The 15,085-nt window shown below is 37.9% G+C and overlaps 1 protein-coding gene across 2 annotated transcripts in view; it reads right to left on the reverse strand.

The window, feature by feature from the left end:
• pnisr (PNN-interacting serine/arginine-rich protein) overlaps nucleotides 1–6,175 on the reverse strand; it is a 33,350-nt gene extending 27,175 nt beyond the window's left edge. Inside the window, exons 1-2 of one of the 2 annotated variants that reach the window (XM_028797850.2) lie at nucleotides 6,047–6,175; nucleotides 5,152–5,270 (exon numbers count right to left, since the gene is read on the reverse strand). In XM_028797850.2, coding sequence (XP_028653683.2) covers nucleotides 5,152–5,239 — 88 coding nt within the window. In that variant the 5' untranslated portion in view covers nucleotides 5,240–5,270; nucleotides 6,047–6,175. The remainder of the gene's footprint in view (nucleotides 1–5,151; nucleotides 5,271–6,046) is intronic. The other variant, XM_051925498.1, reaches the window with a different exon arrangement.
• Nucleotides 6,176–15,085: the final 8,910 nt, after the last annotated feature.

A 15,085-nucleotide genomic window follows, 5' to 3' on the forward strand; every position in this document is an offset into this window, starting at 1 on the left:
TAAGTAGTACAAAAGTAATTGCCAAGCGCCGTTATTGATATTACTGAATGCTAATGTCTAAATTGAATTGTAGTTTCTGTTCTGTAGACAACTAGACTATAATAATTGAAAAAGTCTTATGCTATATTTACTTACACTCTATCACTATATGGACATTTATTTCCCGATTTCATAAATACATGCTGCAGCTGGATTTACAAAAGACATGTATGTTTCAGTGAGAGAATACCAAGTCGGTCTCAAGCGTGCAATAAGAACATGACCAATGTTATAGGCAGCTCTTGAGGTGGAACCTAAATACTGGCGTTACTCTATGTTGTAAATTTCTTGGACATTCTCATGATGTGTTATTAACTTTACACAAAATTTAAGTGTCAAAAACCTTGGAGCACATTGACATTAGTACGTGATATTGAAGAGCTGGAGGGGAGGGTCCACCTTGGAGATTGGAGGGTGTCAAGAGAGTGAGGTGCCTGTACACTCCTGGAAGTCTACATCAAGCTCTTATTATAGGCATACATCCATCTATGAGGGCAGGATCATAGGGAAGGCACAAGACAGGAGTGATCCTTGGACATGGCATCAGTCCATGGTAGGGTGAGCACACAAACAATTCATTTAGTTCATAACTGATGATTTAATTTAGGCACAGTGATTGCGCAAATCTGTCATTCCTTCATGCTCTCCCCTATGGCTTTGTGATGAGGCAAAAAAAAAATAAAACCTCAATTTGTTTTAATATTCATGGACAATTTATGATTTAAATATTTTAACACAAATCACTTTCAACTTAAAAAAAAATACAAAAACATTTATTGTCAATGAGGAAAGATGCAAACAAAAGAGTCTTTCTCTACAGGCTCTTCTGCACTTTTTTTTGGAACATTTTTTTAATCACTTACAGCCTTTGTTCTTATTCCTTTCACATCACTTACAGTTTTCTTTGCAACCTTTTTGCAGTCCTCACTGCCATTCCCTATACCTAAAAAAAAAAACCTTTTTAACCACATTTGACTTTTCTTTTTCATTTTATTCCAAATAACGATATACTATTTACTCTATACAACTCCAGACACCTCACACCCACATAAACAGACTTGAGCTGGGAGAACTTCAGCTGTGTCAATGGGGGATGGGATAGCAGGCTGTTTGCTGCTTGTACTGATTGACACATTTGCAAAAGTAAGACGATGATGAAGTGGTGCAAAACAATTTAAGGTGGCCCGGCATTACAAGTTTTTTTGTAGGCTTCAGGGACTCTAGCGTTCAACAGTTTAGCTTGCAGAGCACACCAGCTAGCCTTTTCACTACTATAACTACTGGTCTTCGGGGCGATGTGCCTGTAGAAGAGTCTTCCTCTCAAAGTGCACTCTCTGCCCGCCTGGTTACAGACAGCCTGCTTGTCCCCATCATAACATAGCCACCACTGAAGGGTAAGGAGAAGTGATGGACATCTATGGTGTTTTCCTTCCCCAGCCCCAGACTAGGCATGCTCTGCTCCTAACATAATCATGCTGTCGTACAGGATATAAAACAGGGAGCAAGCATTGAGTGGAACATGCTGAATGCACAGCAAACAAAACTTGAAAGCTGTTGGTTTGAGATAGGCTTTATTTTTGTCCTATGCTTTCTCACACCGGTTCCAGTCTGCTGTTTCTGTTATAAGTGATGAAATAAATTTTATGTGCTGCCACTTTCAACTGCTATCGTCTTTTTGGAAACTTTGCATTTTACTTTACAGTTTGTTTGACATCTGATCTTTCATATCTCAACCAATTTCAGGCAACTGACTTAACAATATTTCTTTAGAAATTTTGTAAAAGAAGTGCTGCTCATCATACTCTTTGCATTAACATTGTAATTCCCCTTTCCAGATGCGAGGCCCAAAACCGCACTAACAGTTCACAATGCAGAAATTAAACAGCTTTATTTCTACCAAAAAAAAAAAAACACACATAACAGAATATTGACATCCCTCCCACTGTTACGGCCATGGAAGAGGCTGTCACTAAGGTTCCTTAATCTTTTCCTTTTTTGTAAGCTACTTGAATTTCCAACCACATGGTTTAAAGTCACTGCAGTCTACTGGGGCTTTACATGTCACTATCTCGTAGGCTCCATTCAGGTCCAGCACAGCAGATGAATTCACCAACCCGTACACAGCTTAGCTTGCGGCACTATCACCATCTAAACCGAAAAGGACACCAGTTCTCCCCACCCCTCAGCAGCTAGGTTGCTGCTTTGCATCGAGAGCGGGCTGATACAGCTCCTCTGCACCACCTCCATGGTGATTTGACCATCCCTATTTGCACGGCTCTTGCCAGGACTCTACTGTGAGGCACCCTGCTTCATGGAGATTTTGGACCAGATCATTTCAATATGTTTTGCATGCACACATGTGACCAATTGATTAAACTAAGGAGTTTGACTGCTTAATTGTAAAATTTGGTTTAAAAAAACAAAAAGCAATTTTCATTTATGAATATCGTTTTAAAATATTAATTCGAATTTGACTAATATAAGAAAAATAGCCATGCTGTATTCTTCCTGTACAGATTGTTATGAGTGTAAGCGAGTTAAAAATGTTGTCCTCAATTCTTTTATGACCATTATCCTCAACAACAGTGCACTAAAAAAGTTATTTAATCTTCAAAAAGTTCTTCAATCTGCTTGCACATACAAATGGAGGTGTGTCTCTTTCAAAAATTTAAGGCTTTTATTGAAAACACAAAACAGTATAATCAGTTCGGTTGAGATTTATTGCTATGTATACAAAGTAACATGAAACTTGTGTGCTTGTTTCACTATGTTGCTACTTGACATGAATCGCGCTCTGTAGGTTACTTAAAAATACACAGAATTTAAGAGGTGAAACATCAGCACTGTTTTAAGAGAAAATAATCAGATGTTTTATGTACACATCTGTCTGTTGTTGCAAGTCATGGCAGAAAATAACCACTAAAGAGACAGAATTGAAGAAGCAAATGTTGGGAGATATTGACATAAAATAGCTTGGTGCTGTGAGCTTGTGGATACTGTCATAACTCCATCCACGACAGCAGCCAGTAAATAAACATGTATATACAATTTTTGTGAAGAAATAACTTTGACTCAGTTTTATGGCAGATTCTGAATGCAGGTTTCTCTTACAGAAAACTATTAATTTCTAGCTTGAGGGATTATCCTATTTGCAAATGTTACTTAAGCATATCTTTAAAACATTTAAATTAACAATTGAATTTTAAAGTGCAGGTGTTGATGAACCATGATTGCATGTATCTAGCTATCCATTTTGTGAGCCTACCTTCATCTAGCTTAACGATATCATTCCTAAAATCTTTGTGTCTTTCCCTCTCTCCCAATACAAGAGCTAGTTAGCCTTGCGCAAAAAAAAAAAAAAAAAAACCTTACATATTATAACTACAGTCAAATTCTTACTGTCCAGCATTATATGAACTTGAGGTAGTTCCAAGTCATTTTATTTACCTTCTGACAGAATGCCAACATTTTTAGCGTGTTACTTAACACGTTAGGCTACATGCGCACAACATCCTAAATACATGAGTGCAAAAAATGTAATTTTACAAACATGTAGTTCAGACATTTCGCAAAAAATATCTGTTCTTATTCCTTTACATATGGCTAACTCAACATTCAAAATATTTTAACTAGTGCCAATTATTATATATTTTTTTCAGCAACATTTACAATTGTGAAAGAGCCAACACGTTAATATTAAAAACCAATGACACAGAGAAGTGAAAAGATGTCAATCAAAAGCAAACATCTAGCAAGAAATGGTCACACTCTTTTTATAGTCATGTTTGGAAAAGTATGGGTATAAATCATCCAAACCCTATGCTGCTACAGCAGCCACCAATGTCTCCCTCAGTTAATATGGAATAAACTGACACAAGACTGAAACGGAGCTGGACAAAGTATGATAATCATTTCCATTAATGAAAATAGATGATAAGGTGCCCATTTCCTGTTATCCAGAAAACAAGCAAACTATTCTTTCTAGTTTACAACAATTCAAACAGACAAAACAAGCTTTTAAGAACAATTTGTTTACACAAGCAATATTTTAATAGGAGTACTTTAGCTTTTTGCATAAGATCTAAATATCTACATGTGTGTAAATATGCTCAGGGTTGCAACCATTTGCTATTGTTTTTACAGTGATCCTCAGTACTGCTAATTAGTTGTCTCAAATTAACTCTGCAATGCCAATTTTTTAAAAAATCACCCATTCACATACTGCAATATGAATTACACATTACTAACTTTAACATGAATTTAAGGTTTTTTACAGTTTTTATTCAAATTTAAAAATCAAAGTAAAAAATGTAACAGCCAGCCTAATTACTAGTGACTATTGGTACTATTTAGCAAAAGAATTGCATTCAGAGGTGGCTGAAGCATTGTGCCTAGCAATGCCAAGATAGACGCTATGTTTGAATTAAGAGGCTGTGGAAAATAAATGGCTGGATGAATGTTATTGCTCTTTGTTTACCAATCTCAGATGAAAAAACTTTAAAACTAAAATCTCCAGATTTTATCAACCTATATATTCTATTTAATAATTATATATATATATATATATATATATATATATATATATATATATATATAGACTATCTGTGTCTCATTGGAACCCCCAATTTTGACCTGGGGGGTTGAGTGGGTGTCCCCATTTTTTCCCTAGTCCTTTGTGCTACAGTTTGCACCACCTGCTGGCTCAGAATAAGTGAAACATCCAAATGCGTATGAGGTGTTAGCTTTGTGCTTCTTCCTCATACATGACTGCTCACTGAACTTCAGTGCCTGTAAGTTTTTTTATGACTAATATCTACTTAGCGTCTGGATATAGATACCTGCCTTTTCGTATTTTTCTATTGTCCTGCTCTTATCTGTGGAGTTTATTTTTCCTGTGCTTTTGTGAAATATCTTTGGGTATCTCTAATATTGTAAAGAGCCCTTCCACAGAACTACAATTTAACAACATTGCAAAAGCCACGTGAATGTCACCTGTACCTTTAAACTGGTAAACACAACCTATGTATAACAGATGTTTTGAGGTAGCAAAGGTAAAGATAAATTTAAAATACAGAAAAAGTGCAAACACATACACACACAAAAGAGCCATACCTGGATCTTGCTGATGCTGGAAGTTCTGCACCCATTGCTGCTGACTTAAAGGCCAGTGCTGCCATGGTTGACTGCCTTGATCCCACATAGCTGTACACTATAGTTTAAAAGTCTGGATCCTATTTTAGAAAGAAAGTTACATGTAACCTTTTCCCTGCTTCTTCAAATAAATTTTTTCATATTAATTGGAAAAATGAAGCATCCGTGATTCAGATTACTAATATGGAAATTCAAAGGTAGACTCGAAGAGTGGCGGAGAAAATTGTTAATGAAATTGGAACACGGTCAAGGGTAAATTTTCAAATTGTAAAACGACAACATAATAGACATAAGATATCTGGCAAATCTTTACAAACTGGGCAGGTGCTGGTTAATGAAATTGATACGCCGCATACTAGTATTACATACAAACGAGTGCCTGCGTCAATGCCGTGCCATCCGTAATTTGCTCGGTGCTTGAAAATTTGGCATGCATTTGGCTACAGAAGCTCGCATATACCCCCGATGCACCAATCTACAGCATTAGATCGCCAGCAGCCAGCAAACCCCCCCCCCCGCGCTCAATTTGCCGTGCAGACAACCCTGCCTTTGCAGGTACAGTTGGATGGGGTACGGCAATATGACAAAAAAATGAAGGTAAGTTAATAAGTCATCTTCACGAAATTACCTCACAGGTTACACATTTATATAATCATTTAAAGAAGGTAGCTTAAAACACCTAGTCGGAGATCTACGCGGGATCGTAGTGACTCGGTAATAGAGCATCGCAATACCCTTTCCCAGGGGCCCAGCATAATTCTAGTCAAAACGTCAAATCTTTCGCGTATTCCCTACTGAATAAAAAATATATAATTATGTATCCGACAGAAAACGTCGTTTTATAAGGTCAGTTTACCAGACTGTATGTTTTAACGCACTAGGATCCACTGTGATCGGTGTCAGCGCCTGCTTCTTTTTTCCCCAATCCGCCTCAACAGACAATATGGCTACCTGACCTTCAACCCGGAAGTCCTCTTCGACAGTGCGGCATGTGGCGTCAACGTAAGCTGTGTCCGTATGTTTACCAAATTTGGCCTAAGATCAGGAATACGGTGTAATAGAAAACATACATTTCATAAACTGGTCCGCAAGGTTTATCGTTGACTTTAAGCCTACCACGAGAAGATTCAGTTTAAACGAATTAGATCTGAAAAATGCATTAAAATATATATATCAATAATGAAGTGACTCGCTTAATCCATTTCAATGACACGGGTGGCAGGAGCCGATCCCGGCAGCATCATGATAAACGCATTTTAAATGTAAAAAAGGTTTTTGTTGTTTGATGTAAAAGTTTAAAACAGGTGATTAGAAAGTCTGGAAAATCCCTTATTATATACACTAGCAAAAAGTGTATGTTTATTTTAGCTGTGTTTTGATCCAGAATGACTCAAAATAATTCTTCCTGATCAAAAATTAGTATGACTTTTTTCATGCGCATGGAAAAAAATCTTATGATGCACAGTGCTTGTCGAGTTTGTTCTTTTTCTGTTCATAATAATTACTTATTAATACTTTGCAATCTCTTTTTTTTCTTTGATAAACTTACTTATGAATGCTTTGCAATCTCTTTTTTTTATTTTTTTTGATAAAACTGTTCGCTTACACATGACATTAAGCTTTTTAGGGTTTTCACCTGTCTTTGACCATCTACACCTAAAAAAAACCCCTCAATTTCAGAGGGTGGGGAAAACAGCTCAGGTCATCATTGGGGCATGGATCTCTGCAAGACATATCTGCCAAGAACTGTCTGCGAAAGGCAAAGCGAATCATAAACGTTTCCAGTCAACCTGAATGGACTTTTTTCTCACTCCTTCCATCAGATAGGTGCTATATAGAGCTATGAACGCGAGAACTCCGAGATTTAAGAGTAGTCTCCACCCCCAGGTAATAACACTGCTCAACTGTCATACAATATGTGATAAACTGTCTGTAACTGACTGAGTAAATTAAGGGCCACATATTCTGTGATTCTTGAGTACATACAGTGGTGTGAAAAACTATTTGCCCCCTTCCTGATTTCTTATTCTTTTGCATGTTTGTCACACAAAATGTTTCTGATCATCAAACACATTTAACCATTAGTCAAATATAACACAAGTAAACACAAAATGCAGTTTGTAAATGGTGGTTTTTATTATTTAGGGAGAAAAAAAAATCCAAACCTACATGGCCCTGTGTGAAAAAGTAATTGCCCCCTGAACCTAATAACTGGTTGGGCCACCCTTAGCAGCAATAACTGCAATCAAGCGTTTGTGATAACTTGCAATGAGTCTTTTACAGCGCTCTGGAGGAATTTTGGCCCATTCATCTTTGCAAAATTGTTGTAATTCAGCTTTATTTGAGGGTTTTCTAGCATGAACCGCCTTTTTAAGGTCATGCCATAGCATCTCAATTGGATTCAGGTCAGGACTTTGACTAGGCCACTCCAAAGTCTTCATTTTGTTTTTCTTCAGCCATTCAGAGGTGGATTTGCTGGTGTGTTTTGGGTCACTGTCCTGTTGCAGCACCCAAGATCGCTTCAGCTTGAGTTGACGAACAGATGGCCGGACATTCTCCTTCAGGATTTTTTGGTAGACAGTAGAATTCATGGTTCCATCTATCACAGCAAGCCTTCCAGGTCCTGAAGCAGCAAAACAACCCCAGACCACCACACTACCACCACCATATTTTACTTTTGGTATGATGTTCTTTTTCTGAAATGCTGTGTTCCTTTTACGCCAGATGTAACGGGACATTTGCCTTCCAAAAAGTTCAACTTTTGTCTCATCAGTCCACACGGTATTTTCCCAAAAGTCTTGGCAATCATTGAGATGTTTCTTAGCAAAATTGAGACAAGCCCTAATGTTCTTTTTGCTTAACAGTGGTTTGCGTCTTGGAAATCTGCCATGCAGGCCGTTTTTGCCCAGTCTCTTTCTTATGGTGGAGTCGTGAACACTGACCTTAATTGAGGCAAGTGAGGCCTGCAGTTCTTTAGACGTTGTCCTGGGGTCTTTTGTGACCTCTCGGATGAGTCGTCTCTGCACTCTTGGGGTAATTTTGGTCGGCCGGCCACTCCTGGGAAGGTTCACCACTGTTCCATGTTTTTGCCATTTGTGGATAATGGCTCTCACTGTGGTTCGCTGGAGTCCCAAAGCTTTAGAAATGGCTTTATAACCTTTACCATACTGATAGATCTCAATTACTTTTGTTCTCATTTGTTCCTGAATTTCTTTGGATCTTGACATGATGTCTAGCTTTTGAGGTGCTTTTGGTCTACTTCTCTGTGTCAGGCAGCTCCTATTTAAGTGATTTCTTGATTGAAACAGGTGTGGCAGTAATCAGGCCTGGGGGTGGCTACGGAAATTGAACTCAGGTGTGATACACCACAGTTAGGTTATTTTTTAACAAGGGGGCAATTACTTTTTCACACAGGGCCATGTAGGTTTGGATTTTTTTTCTCCCTAAATAATAAAAACCATCATTTAAAAACTGCATTTTGTGTTTACTTGTGTTATATTTGACTAATGGTTAAATGTGTTTGATGATCAGAAACATTTTGTGTGACAAACATGCAAAAGAATAAGAAATCAGGAAGGGGGCAAATAGTTTTTCACACCACTGTAATGATGTGTTTAGTGTTATTTACTGTGATTAATATTTATATCAGATTTAAGTTTGAGCTTTTTATTTTCCCAATGTTTTATGTGGAATATCTTGTCTATAAGGAACATTATGCAAACAAAGATTTCAATGTACGTCGTGCATGTGACAATAAAAAGATGTCGACCTTTTAGAACCCTAGACACACAATGGCACCACTACTACCAACACTGACCTGCTGAACTATGAGACTTTAAATTGCAGGCCTCCATAACCTTCCACCAGCAAGGATGTAGCCAGGAATTCATTTCAGTAGGAATAAGAAAATACATTAATCATAATTCTATTATCAATCAGTTACTCCTGTCATAAACTATAATTGTTGCTTGGTTTCCACAGGCATCTGTTTGTTCTGACAGAACCTTAAAAAGATAACATTTGAAGCACGAGGAGCATCTTTTAAGCTACCCACTGCAATAGCCATTATCTGTTGACTTTTCAAAGGGGTTTCCCCATTTGATCATGACATGGATTATGAGATTTTTTTTTTTTAAATCCAAGCCAAGTATCAAATTATTACTTATGTTTTGGCTATTTGATGCCACTGTGGCTTTGCAGCCAAACAATAAACAGAACAACCTTTCCATATTTCTAAGAACTGAACCTAGACTATTCGTGGATCCCCTGCTGGGCACAGGTGGCAAAACAAAAACAATTGCTACAGTTAATTAGAGAGCAGCATAAGAGTAGAATCTGAAACAAACTCAGCAGCTACTTTTACAAAAGAATGCTAATATTGGATGGTAGTTAAGTCCAGATTTTGGGTGCCCCGTAGCTGGGAAGGGAATGATGATTACCTGGATTGCAGCAACTACAGGTGGATAATAATGCTTTTGGTGCCGGGTAAGGTCCTTGCTAGGGTCATCCTTAATAGGACCCATGATCAATTGCTCACCTACCAGTGATCGGAACAGTCTGGTTTTACGCCTAAGAAGTCTACCATTGACCGCATCCTGGCACTGAGGGTTCTCATGGAGCACAAACGCGAATATCAGCAGTTTCTTTGCAGCCTTTGTTGATTTTCATAAAGCATTCAACTCAGTTGATTGAGCTTCCCTGAGGGATATTCTGAGACTTCGCAGGATCCCCCCAAAGTCGCTGGCCGGCTTGCACACTGGTAATGTGAGAGCTGTGCAGAGTGGAGGCAGAACTCCTGCTTTTTCCCAGTTGATTCTGGGGTTCGTCAGGGGTGTGTTCTTGCTCCTACTCTGTTCAATGCTTGCATGGACTGGGTGCTGGGCAGGGTTGTGGGGTCCAGTGGCTGTGGCGCATCTGTTGGTGAAGAAAGATTCACTGATCTTGACTTTGTCAATTAAGCTTTGATCTTCAAGGAGTCAATTGAGGCTCTGATTGAGGCTCTTGAGAGAATGAGCAAGAAGTCTGAGTGTCCAGGCTTGCGTGTGTCCTGAATAAAAACCAAGATTCAGGCCTTTAATGACCTCTTGGGCACAGTCATCAGCAGTGTGTCTGACTGTGGAGTGTAAACTTTGTTGAAAGGGTTACTTACCTCAGTAGCAACATTCATGTCTGTGTTGACTCTTCCTATGAAGTCAGTAGATGGATTGGGACAACATGGGGGGTCATGAGGTCGCTGGAAAGGGGTGTGTGGCGCTCCCGTTATCTTTGCAAAAGGAAGAAGTTCCAAGTCTGTAGAGTCCTGGTGCTTCCTGTTTTGCTATATGGTTGCGAGACATGGACGCTATCCAGTAAGCTCAGACGAAGACTGAACTCCTCTGGTACTGTGTCTCTTCAGAGAATCCTTAGTTATTGCTGGTTTAGCTTTGTGTTGAATGAGTGATTGCTCATGGAGTCCTGAATGAGACACATTACCTGTATTGTGAGCGAGTGTCAGTTACGGCACTACGGCCATGTGGTGCAATTCCCTAAGGGTGATCCGGCTCACACGATCCTCATTGTTGTCTTCATTCTTGGACCAGGCCAAGGGGACGCCCACCTCATGTGGACCTCATGTCTGCCTGGGGGGTTGCCAACCAGGATCCCAATCTGTTTCATCGTGTGGTGGGTGCGGCAACGTGATGTACCAGTGCATGCTCCCCAACCTGACCTGACCTGAAGGCTTAGACTGCCTCCTACTTTGGTTTTAGTCATACTTGAAATTTCAGGGAGGTCTGCACCTTGAGCTCACATCCTAGAGTGTAGGCACTAATACATTCTGTAAGGTAAAGGAAAGGATAAACCATGTTTGGCCTTATTACATGAGAAGGAGGATTTTAAAATCAATTAAAGACTCAAAAGAACTACTGTTTTTATGACTATAAACACAAGTAATTATCAATCATCCACAGTTTTAGTAATTAATTAAACAGGTTATTCAAGAAGTATTATTTAGTTTAAATGATAAAAATAGCCAAATGTCATCAGCATATGAATTAGGAACCACCAGAATAAAAAATCAAAAAAAGGCCTGAATACTCAAGGCTGAAATAAATTGGGGGGGGGTGAGAAGGGCGGGTTGTTTGCTGGGACTACTGCCAAAAAGCTTTGGCTCAAATAAACAAAACTTTTACTGTTTAATTTATTAAATAATGATAATTCAAAGTATTCAAAAATTCAAAAGATACAAAAATCAAGATATTATTCAAAATTAAGAATGAATTTCAAAAAAGCTAAATAACAAAACTGAATATAAAATAAAATAAACAAAAAATGTAAAAGAAAAAAAAATCCAAAAACTGATAAAATTCAGTCTGCAAAATGAAAAATCAGAACCAAAAAAATTAAAAATGAAAAAATTATAAAAATAAAAACAGTGTGAAAACACCAATAAATCGACAAATAAATGGAAAGCACAAAGGGAGCTGAACAGTATTTGTCAATAGTAGCTAATGCCTCAGGAAAGAGGTAAGAGGCACCTTAAATAGTGCTATGTCTGCTCGATAACCACATTTGAGAGTGAGCCAGCAGATCTACCAAAAGTCAGAAAATGGGCCAAAAGCACAAGATCAAAAATAATCTGCAACTATGCCAAAATCATGGTATAAAAAAAAATAGAGCAAAATTTAAAATACCAAAGAAAAAGGGCAATAAAACATAAAATAAATTCTTGGGGCTCTAGGTGAGAAAAGAGACAGAAGTGTTAGTATTTGTACCCCTGGTGTTCTGGGGTGGTACTGCTTACCTCTAATGACCCTGAAAGGATTTTATGCAGGATAAACCTATTACATTTGAAAAATTAACCAACAATTAGAAAATAAGGCTTTCATATAATTATGGGAAAAGGAACTGAGACAAAATTACAACAAACACAAAAATTTATACAAAGAGCAAGCATTTAGCAGGGGAAAATACAAGAAAGATGAAAAACAAAAAATAGAAAATGTGTTTCCAAAATCAAATCTCTTGATGGCAACAGATAAAGAAACAAACTCTGGTTCTAGTGCCGAACCCTGAGTGAAATCATATCTGACCTAGGAATAGTTAAGAGGGGTAATTTCTTTTCTCTTCGTAGAACATATTGAAAATAGTTGGATAAATGACACTAACTAGCTAAGAACACTATGCCAACTAACTTTTCAAGCTTGAGTAGAATACTAGGGCCAAAAGATTGAAGTGTATGATTATCATTTTCTGTAAAATTTTAGAAAAAAAGGTAAATTGGCCTTTAAGTGTTCAGAATTATGTTGACCTAATCTGATTTCTTTAATAGAAATCTGTCAGTGTCCACTTTAAAGGTATTGTGCATTGTCATTTCAAAATGATGAATTAATTGTACGCAAAATTGGTTTGTGCAGCTACTACATGTAAGAATTTCAATAAACTAATCATAATTGGGTCTAAGAGGGAGGTAGGAGTTTAATTTTGGAAATCAGGCTCATGATCTGCTATTCTATTAATTCTGGTACTGTAGGTACAAAGGGTGATATGATATGAATCAATACTACTAGAGTTGGAAGCTAACTGCTCAGTCTGTAATTTTATGTTACTTAACTGTTAGTAATAATAATTGAAATTGTAATGTCTGCCATTTTAGAATTGTTATTTTTAAAGATGTCCATCATTCTGCATAAAACTTGAGGGCTGTTAATATTTTATTATTTTACAAAAGTAATCAGTGTGATTTGTAGATAATTTTCTAATAAACATAAGTAACTTTTATTCATACAGAGCTATAAACTCTCAGCTTTATTGACTTCCATTTGTGCTTTCTAATTTAAGTGTGTGTGTTCTTACTGTAAATCAAGGTAAACATTTTTTCACTTTGATTACCTTTGGAGGAACCTCTCATTTATCATGAGTAGTGTTTGAAAGCTCATTCATATTATTAGATTCCAAGCTCAGGTGTGAGGTTTTAAGATGATTAAGAATCTGCCTGTATGTCTCAGCAGTGAAGGGACCATCCATTTTGATGAAATTAACAACTCCATTTGCAAAAACAGCCCCAAACATGTAGGGAACCTTCACTATGCATCATTGTTACCTACAAACATCATCCACATATTGTTCTCCAAGCCTTAGGCAAACAAATTATCTTCTGCTAAATCTTTATAATTTTGACTCATTAATCAAGAGCACCTGTTGCCATTTTTCTGTACTGCAGAGTTCTTGTGTTTTCGTACATACTGTAGCTGATTCATTAGACTTTATTCCCACCATAGAAGAATGGCTTTTTGAGAATACCACTTCTGATAACACCTCTTGAGAGTGTAGATGGGTGTATCAGGATCCCAGTATTTTCTGCCAGTCTTGTGTTGATAGTGATGCTGGACATTTTCTGATTTCAAAGGGAAGTAACCTTGACGTACCACCTTGTGTCTTGTCCCTATGAAAACTTTTGTGTGGAAGACAGAAGTTTCGAGGTACTACTATGTAACTTTATCTGACACCTTACGCTAAAATCATTTAAATTCATTTTTCCCTCATTAAGTAACACTCAATACCCCAGATCTGCAAAAAGAAAATCAGATTTTAGAATTTTTACAAATTAAAAACTGAAATATCCCATTGACACAAGCATTCAGACCCTTCACTCAGTACTTAGTTGAAGCCCCTTTGCCAACGATTACAGCCTGCATTTTTCTTGGGTATGACCTACTTTGAATACCTGGATCGTGAGATTTTATGCTGTACTTATCTGCAGATCCTCTTAAGGGATGGATTGATGGAGACTGTTGGTGGACAGCTATTTTTAGGTCTCTCTGAGATGTTTTTTTGAGTTCCAGTCCAGTCTCAGGCAGGGCCATTCAAAGACATGTTTTTGCCCCTAAGCCACTGCTCTGTTGTCTTTGCTTTGTGCTTAGGGTCATTGTCCTGTTGGAAGGTGAACATACTCAATGTTATTGAGTATTGATCTATGTCTTGAAATTACACACATATTGCAGAACAGGGTTCCCATACCATTTTAAGAAGGAAAAAAGCAAATCACTGTTGTGAGATTCAGCCATTTTAAATGGAGAATGGTTGTAAGTCACGTCTTCACCAACTTCACCGTTCATCCAACTCTGCGAGAGCTTTGCTCTCTCTGCTCTACAGACCTCTAGACAACAATAACAGGGGGAAAAAAGTTACACTTATGATCGCATATATTCTTTCTCTATATGGAAGATACTGCCTGCCCCAGCTGGATTGATGAATGTGTGCTTCACTAAGAGAGAATGTTGAGCTCGCATAGCAGGCAATGAAGTGACAAGTACTGATCAGACATTATAGGCACACACCCAGTGCTTGAACAAGAGAATGCCAGTATGCCTTATCAGTAGATAAAGCCCCATAAGCGTGCATATACCTGTTCATCTTCCTAACTTTCTTACCCATGGCAGGGTTGCAGTCCAGTGGGAGACTATCCTAGCATGCATCAGATGCAAGGCAGGAACGACACCCAGACAGGGCGCAAGTCCATTACAGAGCCGACACTCAAAACACATTTCACCAAGTTTAGTAATGCCAGTTCACCAAAGTTTAATCAGACTGAAGTTTAGTAAGTTCAATACAGATCTTTTAACATAGACTGACATCACTGCCCCACAGCACCAGGTTTTACATGGAGTCTTGCATGGATTTACATACTGACTGGTATCAGGATCAGTGAACGTATGCACTCAAAACCACTGTGCTCAGTTGTTTTATTACCATATCAGTAAGAGAGATTCATTATGCATTATTAAAAAAAAAAAAAAAAAAATCGATAATGGGTTTGTGGCACTTCAATCTGCTCTATCATAGACTTTGCCTTTATCGGAGTGTTTTTTTCTTGATTGTGCATGTGCAAGGCATGACACGGCAAAAATGGCGTGGA

This window comes from Erpetoichthys calabaricus, chromosome 3, assembly GCF_900747795.2.
Source record: "Erpetoichthys calabaricus chromosome 3, fErpCal1.3, whole genome shotgun sequence".
In the NCBI taxonomy this organism is placed as follows: Eukaryota; Metazoa; Chordata; class Cladistia; order Polypteriformes; family Polypteridae; genus Erpetoichthys; species Erpetoichthys calabaricus.